This window comes from Sinocyclocheilus anshuiensis, unplaced genomic scaffold (genome assembly GCF_001515605.1).
Source record: "Sinocyclocheilus anshuiensis isolate Anshui unplaced genomic scaffold, SAMN03320099.WGS_v1.1 scaffold566, whole genome shotgun sequence".
Classification (NCBI taxonomy): Eukaryota; Metazoa; Chordata; class Actinopteri; order Cypriniformes; family Cyprinidae; genus Sinocyclocheilus; species Sinocyclocheilus anshuiensis.
The window spans coordinates 30170-42669 of NW_015542410.1; the positions used below are offsets into that span (position 1 = coordinate 30170).

General features: G+C 36.0%; 1 protein-coding gene across 1 annotated transcript in view; it reads left to right on the plus strand.

The window, feature by feature from the left end:
- LOC107693245 (CD209 antigen-like protein C) overlaps positions 1-5710 on the plus strand; it is a 6281-nt gene extending 571 nt beyond the window's left edge. The window contains exons 2-7 of the mRNA XM_016492557.1: positions 2702-2782; positions 3825-3887; positions 4293-4355; positions 4941-5101; positions 5195-5307; positions 5518-5710. Of these exons, the coding sequence (XP_016348043.1) occupies positions 2702-2782; positions 3825-3887; positions 4293-4355; positions 4941-5101; positions 5195-5307; positions 5518-5710 (674 nt within the window). The remainder of the gene's footprint in view (positions 1-2701; positions 2783-3824; positions 3888-4292; positions 4356-4940; positions 5102-5194; positions 5308-5517) is intronic.
- The last annotated feature ends 6790 nt before the right edge of the window (positions 5711-12500 follow it).

A 12500-nucleotide genomic window follows, 5' to 3' on the forward strand; every position in this document is an offset into this window, starting at 1 on the left:
GTTTTTTTAACCTTAAACCGCATAAACACATTCCAATACACCAAATACACAAAATAATGTTCTTTTTTAGCAAGGTCATATGACCCCTTTAACACCATATATGATATTTTCTCACACACATACAGGTCCCCCTGCTAAAATTCGCATTCCAGGGGATAAATATCATGTTAGTTATTGGAGTCAGTGTTAAACAGTGTTAAAATAGCCCAATTACGCGGAAAAACCGCGGATCTTGTCAACACTGATCAACACATCTCCGCATGAGAAGCGTTTATTAGACGGGGGGAAGGGCGGGGTCTCAGAATTAAAGATGAAAGATGCAACATAACGCCAGCAGGGGTCACTCATACTTCATTAAATAAATATCAAACAATTAATTCTGCCGAAATACATAATAAATGAAACCGTTTTGATGCTATATTATTGATTGCTTATGTTGCTAAGGGTGTTGCTCAGAGATATACAGGACTGTTGGGAGAAGCGGTCATAGCCGTGCTGTATCGTGATTAAAACACAGCTGCTGACCAATCAGAATCAAGGAATGGAACTAACCGTTTTATATATAACTCAGGGTGCCAGAAGGAAAATAACGGGCTCCTTTCATAATTATGATTGTGTTTCTCTGTTTAAGTCTACAATGACCTTATCGTTTGATTTAGTAGCATTACCTAATTCCTCACTTCTAACTGCCCTTCGGCAGAGCGAGTCCCTTTATTATGAATATCTCGTGTGAGGCTTTTATTAGTCGCTAATGGTGGATTTATATCACGAACTCTGGTGCAATGACAATTTCAGACTTAATTATGAGAAATATGATGGTTATCGACGACCATTCTTATGCAAAGGCCACCAGAGTGTAACATCGCATAGACTGCATGTCAATAGACCAGCGAACGCCCGCCAACAATGACAGATGACTTTGACAGTGTCAAAGGGGTAAATATTGGCCTTTTAACAGGGATGCTTTGTCAAATTATGCAGGTTAGTGATGCATATTTTGACATTATAAGGGTGTTGCTCAGTGATACACAGAACCTTTGGGTGAAGCGGTCATCAGTGCTGTATTGTGAATAAAACACAGCTGCTGACCAATCAGAATTGAGGAATGGAACTAACTGTTTTATAATGTTTCATATTTCCTGCATAATTACGTACATAAAGACGAAATATATTTTGTGTTGGATCAGTTAACCTTACCTGCAGCTGACACACCCACCTTAACGATTTAAATATATTGCTTATCCTGCCCAAAAAGACCATAAACATTGCAGATAACATCTGAAGTAAAAATGAATTTACATACACATAACATAAAAACGAATCCTGTGTGACTGATACCTTCAAATCGGGTGATTTTAGGTCAGTGTTTTGACTGTTGGTCAATGGCGCTCTCTGCCGGTAGGGAATAGTAAGATGGCGGCTGTCAGCAGTTTAGAACGCAATGAGCGATCCAGTCATTATATATAGATCAGTGGTCACGCCCCATTTTTGAACATAGACGTGAAAGTGCACTATCCAACCTTAAATTATTATAATTAAAGCAATACAGATCTATGGTTGGACTCTTTTTAAAGAAGAACATCAGCAGATTATTGTAGAAGTGGAATCATTTCAAAATCTGAAAGTATCAAAAAGTTATAGAAGTTTAAATTTACTGCAAAGAAAATGCACTGTACAATTTTTATTTTATTTCATATAAAATATGTTTAATATTTTAGGTTTAGGTTTAACTCTAAAATTGCTATAAAATTAAAGCTTAAATTTACTGCAAAGAAAATGCACTGTACAATTTTTATTTTATTTCATATAAAATATATATTTTTAATATTTTAGGTTTAGGTTTAACTCTAAAATTGCTATAAAATTAAAGCCTTATGTCTAAATAAGTTATGTTTCAAATTTGAAGTTGATATAAAAAAAATTGAGGTTCCTGTGAGATTTTATTTAGGACGTTATACCACAAACAGCCACCGGGTGACACCCAAACTCCACTGAATTTTTTTGATGCATTTTTCTGTCATAAATGTCTAAATTTCTGTCCATATTACTTCTATCACAAAATAATCTTGAGACTCAGACCTTTCAAACGATATGTATTTTGTCAAGATTATAAAAAGGTTTGATTGTAAAATACTGTTATACATTTTGTAATATGACACATGACACCGCCCATAGGGGAGGAGACGGGCAAAAGATTTTAAAGTACCATTTCAATGCCAACGCAATGTCTGATTTCAAAATGGTTTTCATAGGATACATTTTGAGTTTTTAAGCTTTCAAATGATATCTAGTTTAGGGTGATTACTAAAATATTTGATGGAGTAAAAAGGCAATAAATGATGTAATGGCTGTGGGCCCACCGGTGGGCCGGTGACACTTAAGGATGCTTTTAAACAGTCAACAAACACACAGAGGTTTGAACCAATATTAAGAAAAATATTTTTTTCTAAATACTTAAATGTTTGTTGCTGTTTTTTAATACTCAAAGTTCTGTCAGGACCACTATCGTCAAAGATGATTGACAATTAGCATACAGTTTGGATTGGTGGTATGGTTCTGTTCTGGGCAAGAACTCCCTGCGCCTCCATGCAGCCTAGCATGGATGAGAGCAGGAAGAGCAGCAGTAACCCCCCCCCCACATAACACAGTGAGTAAATTGTGCTCGTGTAAACTATGCATTTATTGTATGTGTGTCAATTAGATGCTGGTAAATTCACCTTGTGTGACGCTCCATCTGACCAGCAGCACAATGTTTCCAATCTACAGTCAGATCCAGAGAAGTGTAAGCACATATTCATTATAGAACTAGTTGGGAAAATAAAATAGCATTTGTAATGATAATTATATATACAGTGAGTGCCCTCCACTATTGGCATCCTTGGTAACTATGAGCAAAGGTGGCTTATTTGAGCCTTGTTAGACACGACTGGAACTTCAACAGATCTGTCTATGGTCAGATGAATCTAAAAAATGAGCTTTTTGGCAGCAAACCCACCAGATGGGTTTTAGTAGTTTTTCTGCCAGAGGTCCTCTTGTTCAGATGCATGGCATCATGGGTTCTTTCAAATACCAACAGATTAAAAATCTTAACCTGACTGCCTCTGTTAGAAATCTTGGTTGGATCTTCCATCAGGACAATGACCCAAAACAAACATCAAAATCAACACAAAAATGTGTCACAGCACAAAATGAAGCTTCTTCCATGGCCATCTCTGACCTGAACCCTATAGAAAATGAGTGGGGTGAACTGAAGAGAAGAAGCACCAACATAGAGCTGGAAATCTGAAGGGTCTGGAGAATTCTGGATGAAGGATTCTGGATGAATGAATGGTTTCTGATCTCTTGTCAGGTGTTCTCCGAACTCATTAGGCATTTTAAGAGAAAACTCAGAGCTTTTATCTTGGTAAAAGGATGTTGCAATAATTGGGTGCAAATAATCGTGGCCAACGTGAACTAGAGAAAAACATTTATTTCACAATGAGATTTTCCCCTCGCTTTCAGTTGTTTTACTTCAATGAAAGTTTAGAATTTTGTGAATTTTCAAATCAAAGGGATAAATAATGCAGATTTATTTTCACAGCCATCTTTGCTCAAATTTACCGAAGGTGCCAATATTAGTGGAGAGCACTGTATATATAAAAATTTAATTGTGAAATATTAGCAGCTAAGAGATAAAGTAGCACTTTATGAGTAACAAGCCTAAAGTATGAGATATAAAGTTATTTCCCTTCATATTGGCTTGTGGTTACACTAAACCAACCGTTGATTTTAACTTTAATTTGCTTGTTTTTCTTGGTTCATTCAAGCAGTGTGTTCTGTATCAGCTGATGATGAAAAGCTCTTGCACAACTACAACGCTGCCAAAAACTGCCTCTCTTTATGCACTGGTGAGTGGATAAATCCTTTCAAGACAATTAACGGTTACACTTTACTTGAAGGGGTGTGCATAAGACTGACATGACACCTACATAATCATGACATGACACATGTTTAGAATTTTGTGAATTTTCAAATCAAAGGGATAAATAATGCAGATTTATTTTCACAGCCATCTTTGCTCAAATTTACCGAAGGTGCCAATATTAGTGGAGAGCACTGTATATATAAAAATTTAATTGTGAAATATTAGCAGCTAAGAGATAAAGTAGCACTTTATGAGTAACAAGCCTAAAGTATGAGATATAAAGTTATTTCCCTTCATATTGGCTTGTGGTTACACTAAACCAACCGTTGATTTTAACTTTAATTTGCTTGTTTTTCTTGGTTCATTCAAGCAGTGTGTTCTGTATCAGCTGATGATGAAAAGCTCTTGCACAACTACAACGCTGCCAAAAACTGCCTGTCTTTATGCACTGGTGAGTGGATAAATCCTTTCAAGACAATTAACGGTTACACTTTACTTGAAGAGGTGTGCATAAGACTGACATGACACCTTCATAATCATGACATGACACCTACATAAACATGACATGACACATGTCATGAATATGAAGGGTTTTTTATGCATGTTTATGACAACTGTCATTAAGTGTCACTTGCTCAGTTATGTAATTTTTAATGCAAAGCTGACATTGTTTGAGATGTCTTTGTTATGGGCTATGGTTAGGGGTAAGGGTAGGGTTAGGTCAAATAATGTCATATTTGCATTAAAAATGACATAACTGAGCGAATGACACTTAATGACAGGTTAGGGGTAAGGGTAGGGGTAGGGTTAGGTTAGGGTTAGGTAAAATAATGTCATATTTGATTATGAAGGTGCCATGTCAGTCTTATGCACACCCCTTCAAGTAAAGTGTTACCCAATTAACTTACTGCTTTCTTTGGTCCTATTCTGTGTTTTATTTTATTTTTCTGCTCTGTTACTTGTAGTCAATAATCATAGTTTTTCAGTTAATATTGCTAGAGAGATTATCAATTATGGTTTTAAACATAATTTCCAGGATTTGTATCTACGTCTTGTCAGCCCTGTGAGGAAGGCTGGACAGCACATCGTGGAAAGTGTTATTTCTTCTCCTCTAAAAAGCAGACATGGTTTGAGAGCCGTGATTTATGTGTAGCATCAAAAGCTCGTCTCGTCTCCATAAGCAACAAAGAAATACAGGTGAGGTAGAGAAAAGTACTTTACATACAGTGAAAGATTAAAAAACACTTTTTTTCCCTAAAGAACAGCAATAAAGTAAATGTTCTCCATCAGGATTTCCTGGTCTCTAAAATTAAAGAGACACACTGGATTGGTCTCAATGATCTTGAAACGGAGGGACACTGGGTTTGGATGAATAGCCAAACTCTGAGTGAAACTGGAGTACAGTAAGAATATATATGTGAATGAGAGCTGGGCTTTGGTTTTCTGAATCTATTGTGTATTGCAGTATGTTGCATTGCAGATATTTGTTGTATTTTCTTGCCTGTTTACCTATGAATATAAAAGACTGAAGTCTGTTGTCTTTTCTTGAAATGTTAGGTTTAATGCATTTTGCATTTTAACTTCACTTAAACGCCCTGTTTCTGCTTCTACAGGTTTTGGCACATGAGGGTATCTTGGCCGAATGAACCGGATAACTGGAAAGAAGATGATCCTTCTGGAGAAAACTGTGCTAGTCTGGGAAATTTTGATGGTTTTTTGAATGAATGGTTTGATAATTCTTGCAGAATGCAGAAAAAGTTCATCTGTGAAAAGAAAAATACATTCCCCCTAATTGATGATATCTAAAAGAGGAAACACCGTAAATACACTTAGATTGACGTTCATAATATTAATGCTTTTTTAACAGTAAGCTTTCATTCAGGATCTTTAACAGATCAGTGCTTAAACAATAAAAGAAAGCCTTACATCTTTAATTTTCAGTTTTTAATCTGCAGTTTTAAACTGGTTTTAGTGTAGCAGCACTGAAGGGGATAAATGGCGTATAGGTTTACAACTAACTGTTGCAACTAATAGTGGTTAGTTAAACCTTTAACAACAAATATTATTTGAGGACTATGACAAACTCATTTTGTACTTGTTCTGTCAAATTCATAGCACTCACCTGACGCAGATACTATTAACACCACATCAGAAATATGATGTAGGCTTATTTGCATTCATGTCAAAGTAATTCATATCAGATGCAATTCAGCAACACAACAGAATATGTAAATGCACGGATGTATTATTACAAGTACACCAATTATACAGCATTGCTAAAAATGCTTCTGTATGTTCATCTTTTTCAAATAAAAATGTTTTGTTTATTCTATAATTAGCTATTATCTAAAATATAAGATATATATGACCCAGGGCCGGCGCTAGCTATAGGCAGAGCAGGCGATTGCCTAGGGCCTCGGGCTTTGAGGAGGGGCCGCCATAACCTTAACATCCCCTATTTGCTAGTCCACCAGTCAAGACGGGCAGCAAAATCTAGCCTCATTGTTCATTGGATATAGTTGAATTGTCACTCATCTGCAATTAAACCAATTAATGTTGCAGTTTCAAAGCGGGTCCCGCCTTCTGAATGTCTGCGTAACGAACGCATCCATCAGATGCTGCAAACTGTGCGGTGCAAACGGCTAAATAGGCACGCAAAGACGTACAGCTCCTAATGCAGGTGTGTGAGTTGTCGTGAACTATTTTAGCGTGATTGCAATGTATTCTAAATAGAAACTTGTTCTGTCCATCAGCATCATTTCTGGACAGATCATTTACCGGTTTATTACGAGATTAAAAAAGCGCGAGCGCCGTTGACGCGTCCAGACGCGATGCTTTGAATTTGCGCATACAGTGAATGACATCGCATCGGGAGCTGACTATCAAAATAGCTACAGAAGTAAAAGCAGATAAGTTTGTATTCAAAGTTAAAAAGCAAACACACTAGAACATTTTTTTGAGGTTTCAAATAAAGGACCTCAAATGTGTGTATCTTCTAAACTCTGCTGATGATACTATACATTACTGCTCTAACATAACACTTATAATTTCAGTTTCAACTAACTAGAAAATAACTTTTTTCTGCTTAGTAGTCTTTCTCTTCCACTTGATTTGTGTGTGTGTGTGTGTGTGTGTGTGTGTGTATCTCGCTCTCTCTCTCTATATATATATACATGCATATAATAGTCTCATATTTAAGGTAACAATGCAATACATAATATCATATTATTGATATTAATAATATAACAATATCTGTAGTCAATATTGATTAAATTGGACAGGGAAATCCTGCCCATAGGGGGAAAAAAATGATAAAAGCACTTCCGCCCAGAAATGCTTCCCTTTACATAAAGTGAGCGCAAGCTACATTAAAGTGATTATTAAGTTTTGAATATGGATATTTTTCTTACAAAAATGCATCGATTCGCTACAGAAGGCCTTTATTCACCCCCCCGGAGCAGTGTGAGATAATTTTTATTTGATTGTTTTGGACTGAAGCATGCAACACCTGCTGAGTGCCATGAAACAGCTTGAAAGATCAAAGACAATTTTTAATATAACTCTGACTGGATTCCGTTTCAGAAAGGCGGGGCATAGAGGAGAAACAATAATGTACAGTATGTGGAAAATAATGTGTTTTTTTTACTTTAAACTGCATAAACACATTTCATTACACCAAATACACAAAATAATGTTCTTTTTAGCAGCATCATATGACCCCTTTAATATAACTCCGACTGGATTTGTCTGAAAGTAATTTATGGGCTAATTTTTCATTTTTGGGTGAACTAACCCTTTAATTAGAAAATTCACATCAGAAATGTAATCTATTCACATGAACGTCAAAGTAACTAAATTAAGCAAGTCTCATTCAGCTGGCTGGAAGCGAAATTATCAGCAAGTGAAGAATGAAAAACAAATTTAGTGGCAAGATGCCTGAGTAGCCTAACTATGCATTTAGTCTTCCAGAGCACTGTAAGAGTTGTATTATATTTGAATTATATATTGATGATGTAATTTATATACTGATATCATCACTGAACTCCAGTTATATATGAAGTTAAATTCCAAATTAGTCTGTTCATTCGGGCTGTAAAAACACTAAAGTCTACTTGTAATCTTTTTTTCTCCATTTCCCCTTAAAACTATAAACTGATGGTAATTGTGTAGATTTCAACTCATTTTCATAACTAGAAATTCAATTATTCAAATTGCCGCTCTACATTGTGTAGGATTGTCTTGTGCAATATATGATTGGTTGGTGTATGCACGACAAACAGGCATCAGTCATGAATTACATAATATTTGAAAATATCTCAGAATCAGAATCAGAATTAGCTTTATTCGCCAAGTGTGCGCAGACACACAAGGAATTTGTTGTGTTTTTTTAAAGTGCGCTTGGTACATACGTACATACATATCTGACTGACATGAGAACAGAAAACATTTAAATAGTAAGACTTAACAATAAATAATAATAATGTGTATGAATCTGGACAGAAGATTTATGTACAGATTTGTGCATTATTTACTACAGCTGTATAAAGAGATATGCATATGTATTTACATAATACTTGAGAAAGAGGCAGTAATTAGAAATGGAGGATGAATTACAGAAATTAATTACAGAACACAGGTAATGATTCCTGTGTTAGCCATTTAAGCTGGAGATGGCATGGGGAAAAACTGTTTTTATGCCCAGATGTTCTAGTGCACAGAGATCTGTAGCGTCTGCCTGAGGGGAGAAGTGCAAACAGGTTGTGTCCGGGGTGAGAGGGGTCTTTGATGTTACCTGCCCGTTTCTTCACTCTGGAGTTGTACAAGTCCTGAAGGTTGGGCAGGTGCACACCAATGATCCTTTCTGCTGTCCTAACAGTCCGTTGCAGTCTTCTTATATCTGATTTGCTGGCTGACCCAAACCAGAGAGTTATAGAAGAGCACAGAACCGACTCAATAACAGCTGAGTAAAACTGTGTCATCTGCGCCTGTGGCAGGTTGAACTTTTTCAGTTGATGAAGGAAGAACAACCTACACTCTAAAAAATGCTGGGTTAAATACAACCTAGTGCTGGGTAAAATATTGACAAACCCAGCAATTGGGCTGTTTTGACCCAGCGGTTGGGTTAAATGTTTAACCCAACCTTCTGGGTAGTAACCCAACCACTGGGTCAAAACAACCCAATTGCTGGGTTTGTCCATATTTTACCCAGCACTGGGTTGTATTTAACCCAGCATTTTTTAGAGTGTAGGCCTAATATATTAAGACTTTTACACACTAGTTTTATTGATGAAAAGTAGGTTATTGTTTATGTTTTTTTCTATTGAGCTAGTCAGTAATGGAAGTGTCATACTGCTGCTCAAGAACTTGGTTGAATTTTAAGTAGTTCTGATAGCAAATGCATTGAACACATAACTTTATTTAGAAGGGCTTGGTGATTAGATGATGAAAGGAAACTAACACTCCAGCTCTATTTCTAAAGTCTGTGCTTTCAGAGGATATGTGTGTTTGTGTGTGTGTGTTAAATATCAACATCTCTGTTACTAAGCATTTTCAAAAATTCAATTTTTTTCCAAAGAACATCAAAACAGCAACAGCAACGGTCTAATCAGCAACTCTCTTAAGGCTGGAAACTTGCACTAATATTGTGAACCAATAATTGTTGTTATTGATATAATATAAAACAAGGAAAGATTAAAAAAAAAAAAAAACTAAATATACAGATAGAATGAAACAACATACTGCATGGAAAAAAAAACTTTTCTGTAACAGTTTACACAAGGATGCACAAGGGAGCTGCAGGGTAAAAGCCTTTCTCCATGATTAAGTTACCTTTCCTCCTTATACCCTGAGCAAATCATTCATTGTATCTCTGTTTAAAATTTGATTATTTAAAAATTACTAATTGTTCCTGTGGTAGAAAACATTGTGGCTCCAAGATGAACTATGAAGGGGGGTGGAGGGGGGGAGCATTTCCTCAGCGTCTTCAGATGGAAGCGAGTGCGAGTGAATGAAAGACGGCTTATGGTAAGTAAAGATTAAAAATGTAAAGTCATCATTCACTGTTTGAGTCCGGTAGTATTTTGAGATTTCATGGAATGCGGAAATAGTCCGAAAAGAGCTTATATTGAAAAATACACGGACGCGGTTTTCGCCTCAGAAATTAGTTAGTCTTAACGGCCTCTTTTACTGAACGGAAGAGGTATTTTTAATATGATGTCAGTGAGTGTCTTATGTCATATTCACATACGATTTTACAATATTTACATTTTTGAGGTGTTAATAGAGGGTTATTAACATATTTATGTTCATTCGTCATCTCCTTTTTCGCGGTTAAACTGAATGTATGTAAACGTCTTATGTAATAAAGTCTAGCCTAATTATTTTGAGGCAGATGAAGTGATAAATCACTTCACTGTTGAAATCGCCAACAGTTGTACACGGAAGCAGCTCCGGGCGGATGACGTATGAGGTCGGCGCTGCGCATGCGCCAGTGAGTCTCGTGAAAACCAACGTTTGTTAACAAAAGCAAAGGAAGCAAAGTTTCCTTACAATAGCAAAGGAAAACCATTCTCCTCTTGGCTTATATCGAACTCCTCTGACATTCTTCTTTACAAATCCTCGTTTTCTATTTCTAATTAGTGACAGTTGTTTTGTTTTGATCTCTCCGCTGCTTTTCCGCTTTCGTCACTTCTGAGCGGCGCATGCGCAAAGCCGACCTCATGCATCATCCTCCCGGAACTGCTTCCATGTACAGCTGTTGGTGCAAGCTAGATTAAATTGATTATTATGTTTTAAATATGGTTATTTTTCTTACAAAATTGCATCGATTCACTACAGAAGGCCTTTGTTCACCCCGCGCAGCCGTGTGAGACACTTTTTTTTTACGGATGGGCACTTTTTATTTAACTTCTTTTGGACTGATGCATGCAACACCCGCTGAGTGGCATTAAACAGCTTGAAAGATCAAAGACAATTTTTAATATAACTCCGACTGGATTCGTCTGAAAGAAGAAAGTCATATACACCTTGGATGACTTGAGGGTGAGTAATTTATGGGCTAATTTTTATTTTTGGGTGGCAAGTAAAGTTAATAATTATTATGAACGAAGGCCTTCTGTAGCGAATCGATGCGTTATAAAACAATTAATAATGATGTTATCTTTTTTTTTTTTTTTTTTTTTTAAAAGAAAACAAGCAGTTAGAAAACGAATAGAGTGCAAGTATTAAAATAGATAGTGCTAGAGTTAGAGGGTCAAAAAGAGATGGAAGAGATGTGTTTTTAGCCTTTTCATGAAGATGGCTAAGGACTCAGCTGCTTGGATTGAGTTGGGCAGAGCATTCCACCAGGAGGAAACAGTTAATGTAAAAGTCTGTGAAAGTGATTGTGTGCCTCTTTGGGATGGCACAGTAATGCGCCGTTCATTTTATTTAAACCATTGATGTTAATATTATTAATATATAACAATAATATCAGAGTACAATAATAATACAATAGCAATAACAGCTATGAAAGAATTGGGATTTCTCTCCTGTCATGCTGCTGATGAATTAGGTGCTGAATCTACAGTCACACTGACCAACACTGTACCACAGAATAAAAGATGATCTTCAAAGTTAATCAGGCATTAAGCACAAAATTAGTTATTCCAATTTAGCAGACTTTAATTATAACAGTTTAGTATACTAAACGTAAAATTGCAGGGTATTTTATTAAATACATAAATATGAAAATGTATTTGTAGTACTTAGTATGAAATAAATTTATTTCAGATACATTTTAGTATATTTATGTTTCACTTGAGTCTATTTATGGTTTCCAGTCACCACACTTCTCTATTGATGCTCAGTATAAAGCATCACTCTTTCACTCTTGATTGATGAATTTGTAAAATGCTACTTTAAATTGAAAAAACAAAATCAATGAATTGTTCTCAAGCTGACTGCCAGTTAGATATTTAATAAAATAATCAACATTACACATTTGAATCATGCTGGAATTCAGTCACATTTGAAATCTCTAATCACAGGTAACAAAGTTCTTCTGGCTGTTCTCAGCATCTCTCGTTTTGGCTCTTGGAGGACTCTGTGGTCTGGGGATCACGTGTGAGTAATTCATGCTATATTGTATATGTATATGCAATTTCGAAAATATTTTGCCTTATTGCAGTTTGCTGGTTGAGCTGAATCTGCTGCACACTCTCTGGGTTCTCGATGTCAGTTTCGTAGCCTCCGTATGACTGAAAATTCAGCTATTCCTGTCCTACACAAATTGTCTTTTCCCGCTCACTCTTGGCGCTCTTTCTTCACAAACATTTCTCTTCAAAATGACCTCACTTCCCTATAATTTTACAGGGGGAAAAGAGTTATATAGTTTTCATTGTGCACTCTCAGAAACCTCAGAAAAGTATAGGCCTAATAAGAAGCAATAGCATTACAAATGTATGATATACTAAATGTGCAGATTACATAAAAACGAATGGCACATTTGATAAAATGATTACATTCAAAACTACTGGTACTATCAGGACAAATCAAAGCCAGATAAATGCAGTTTGTAATTATTTGACTGTACTAAAGAATAAAATTACCACAATAT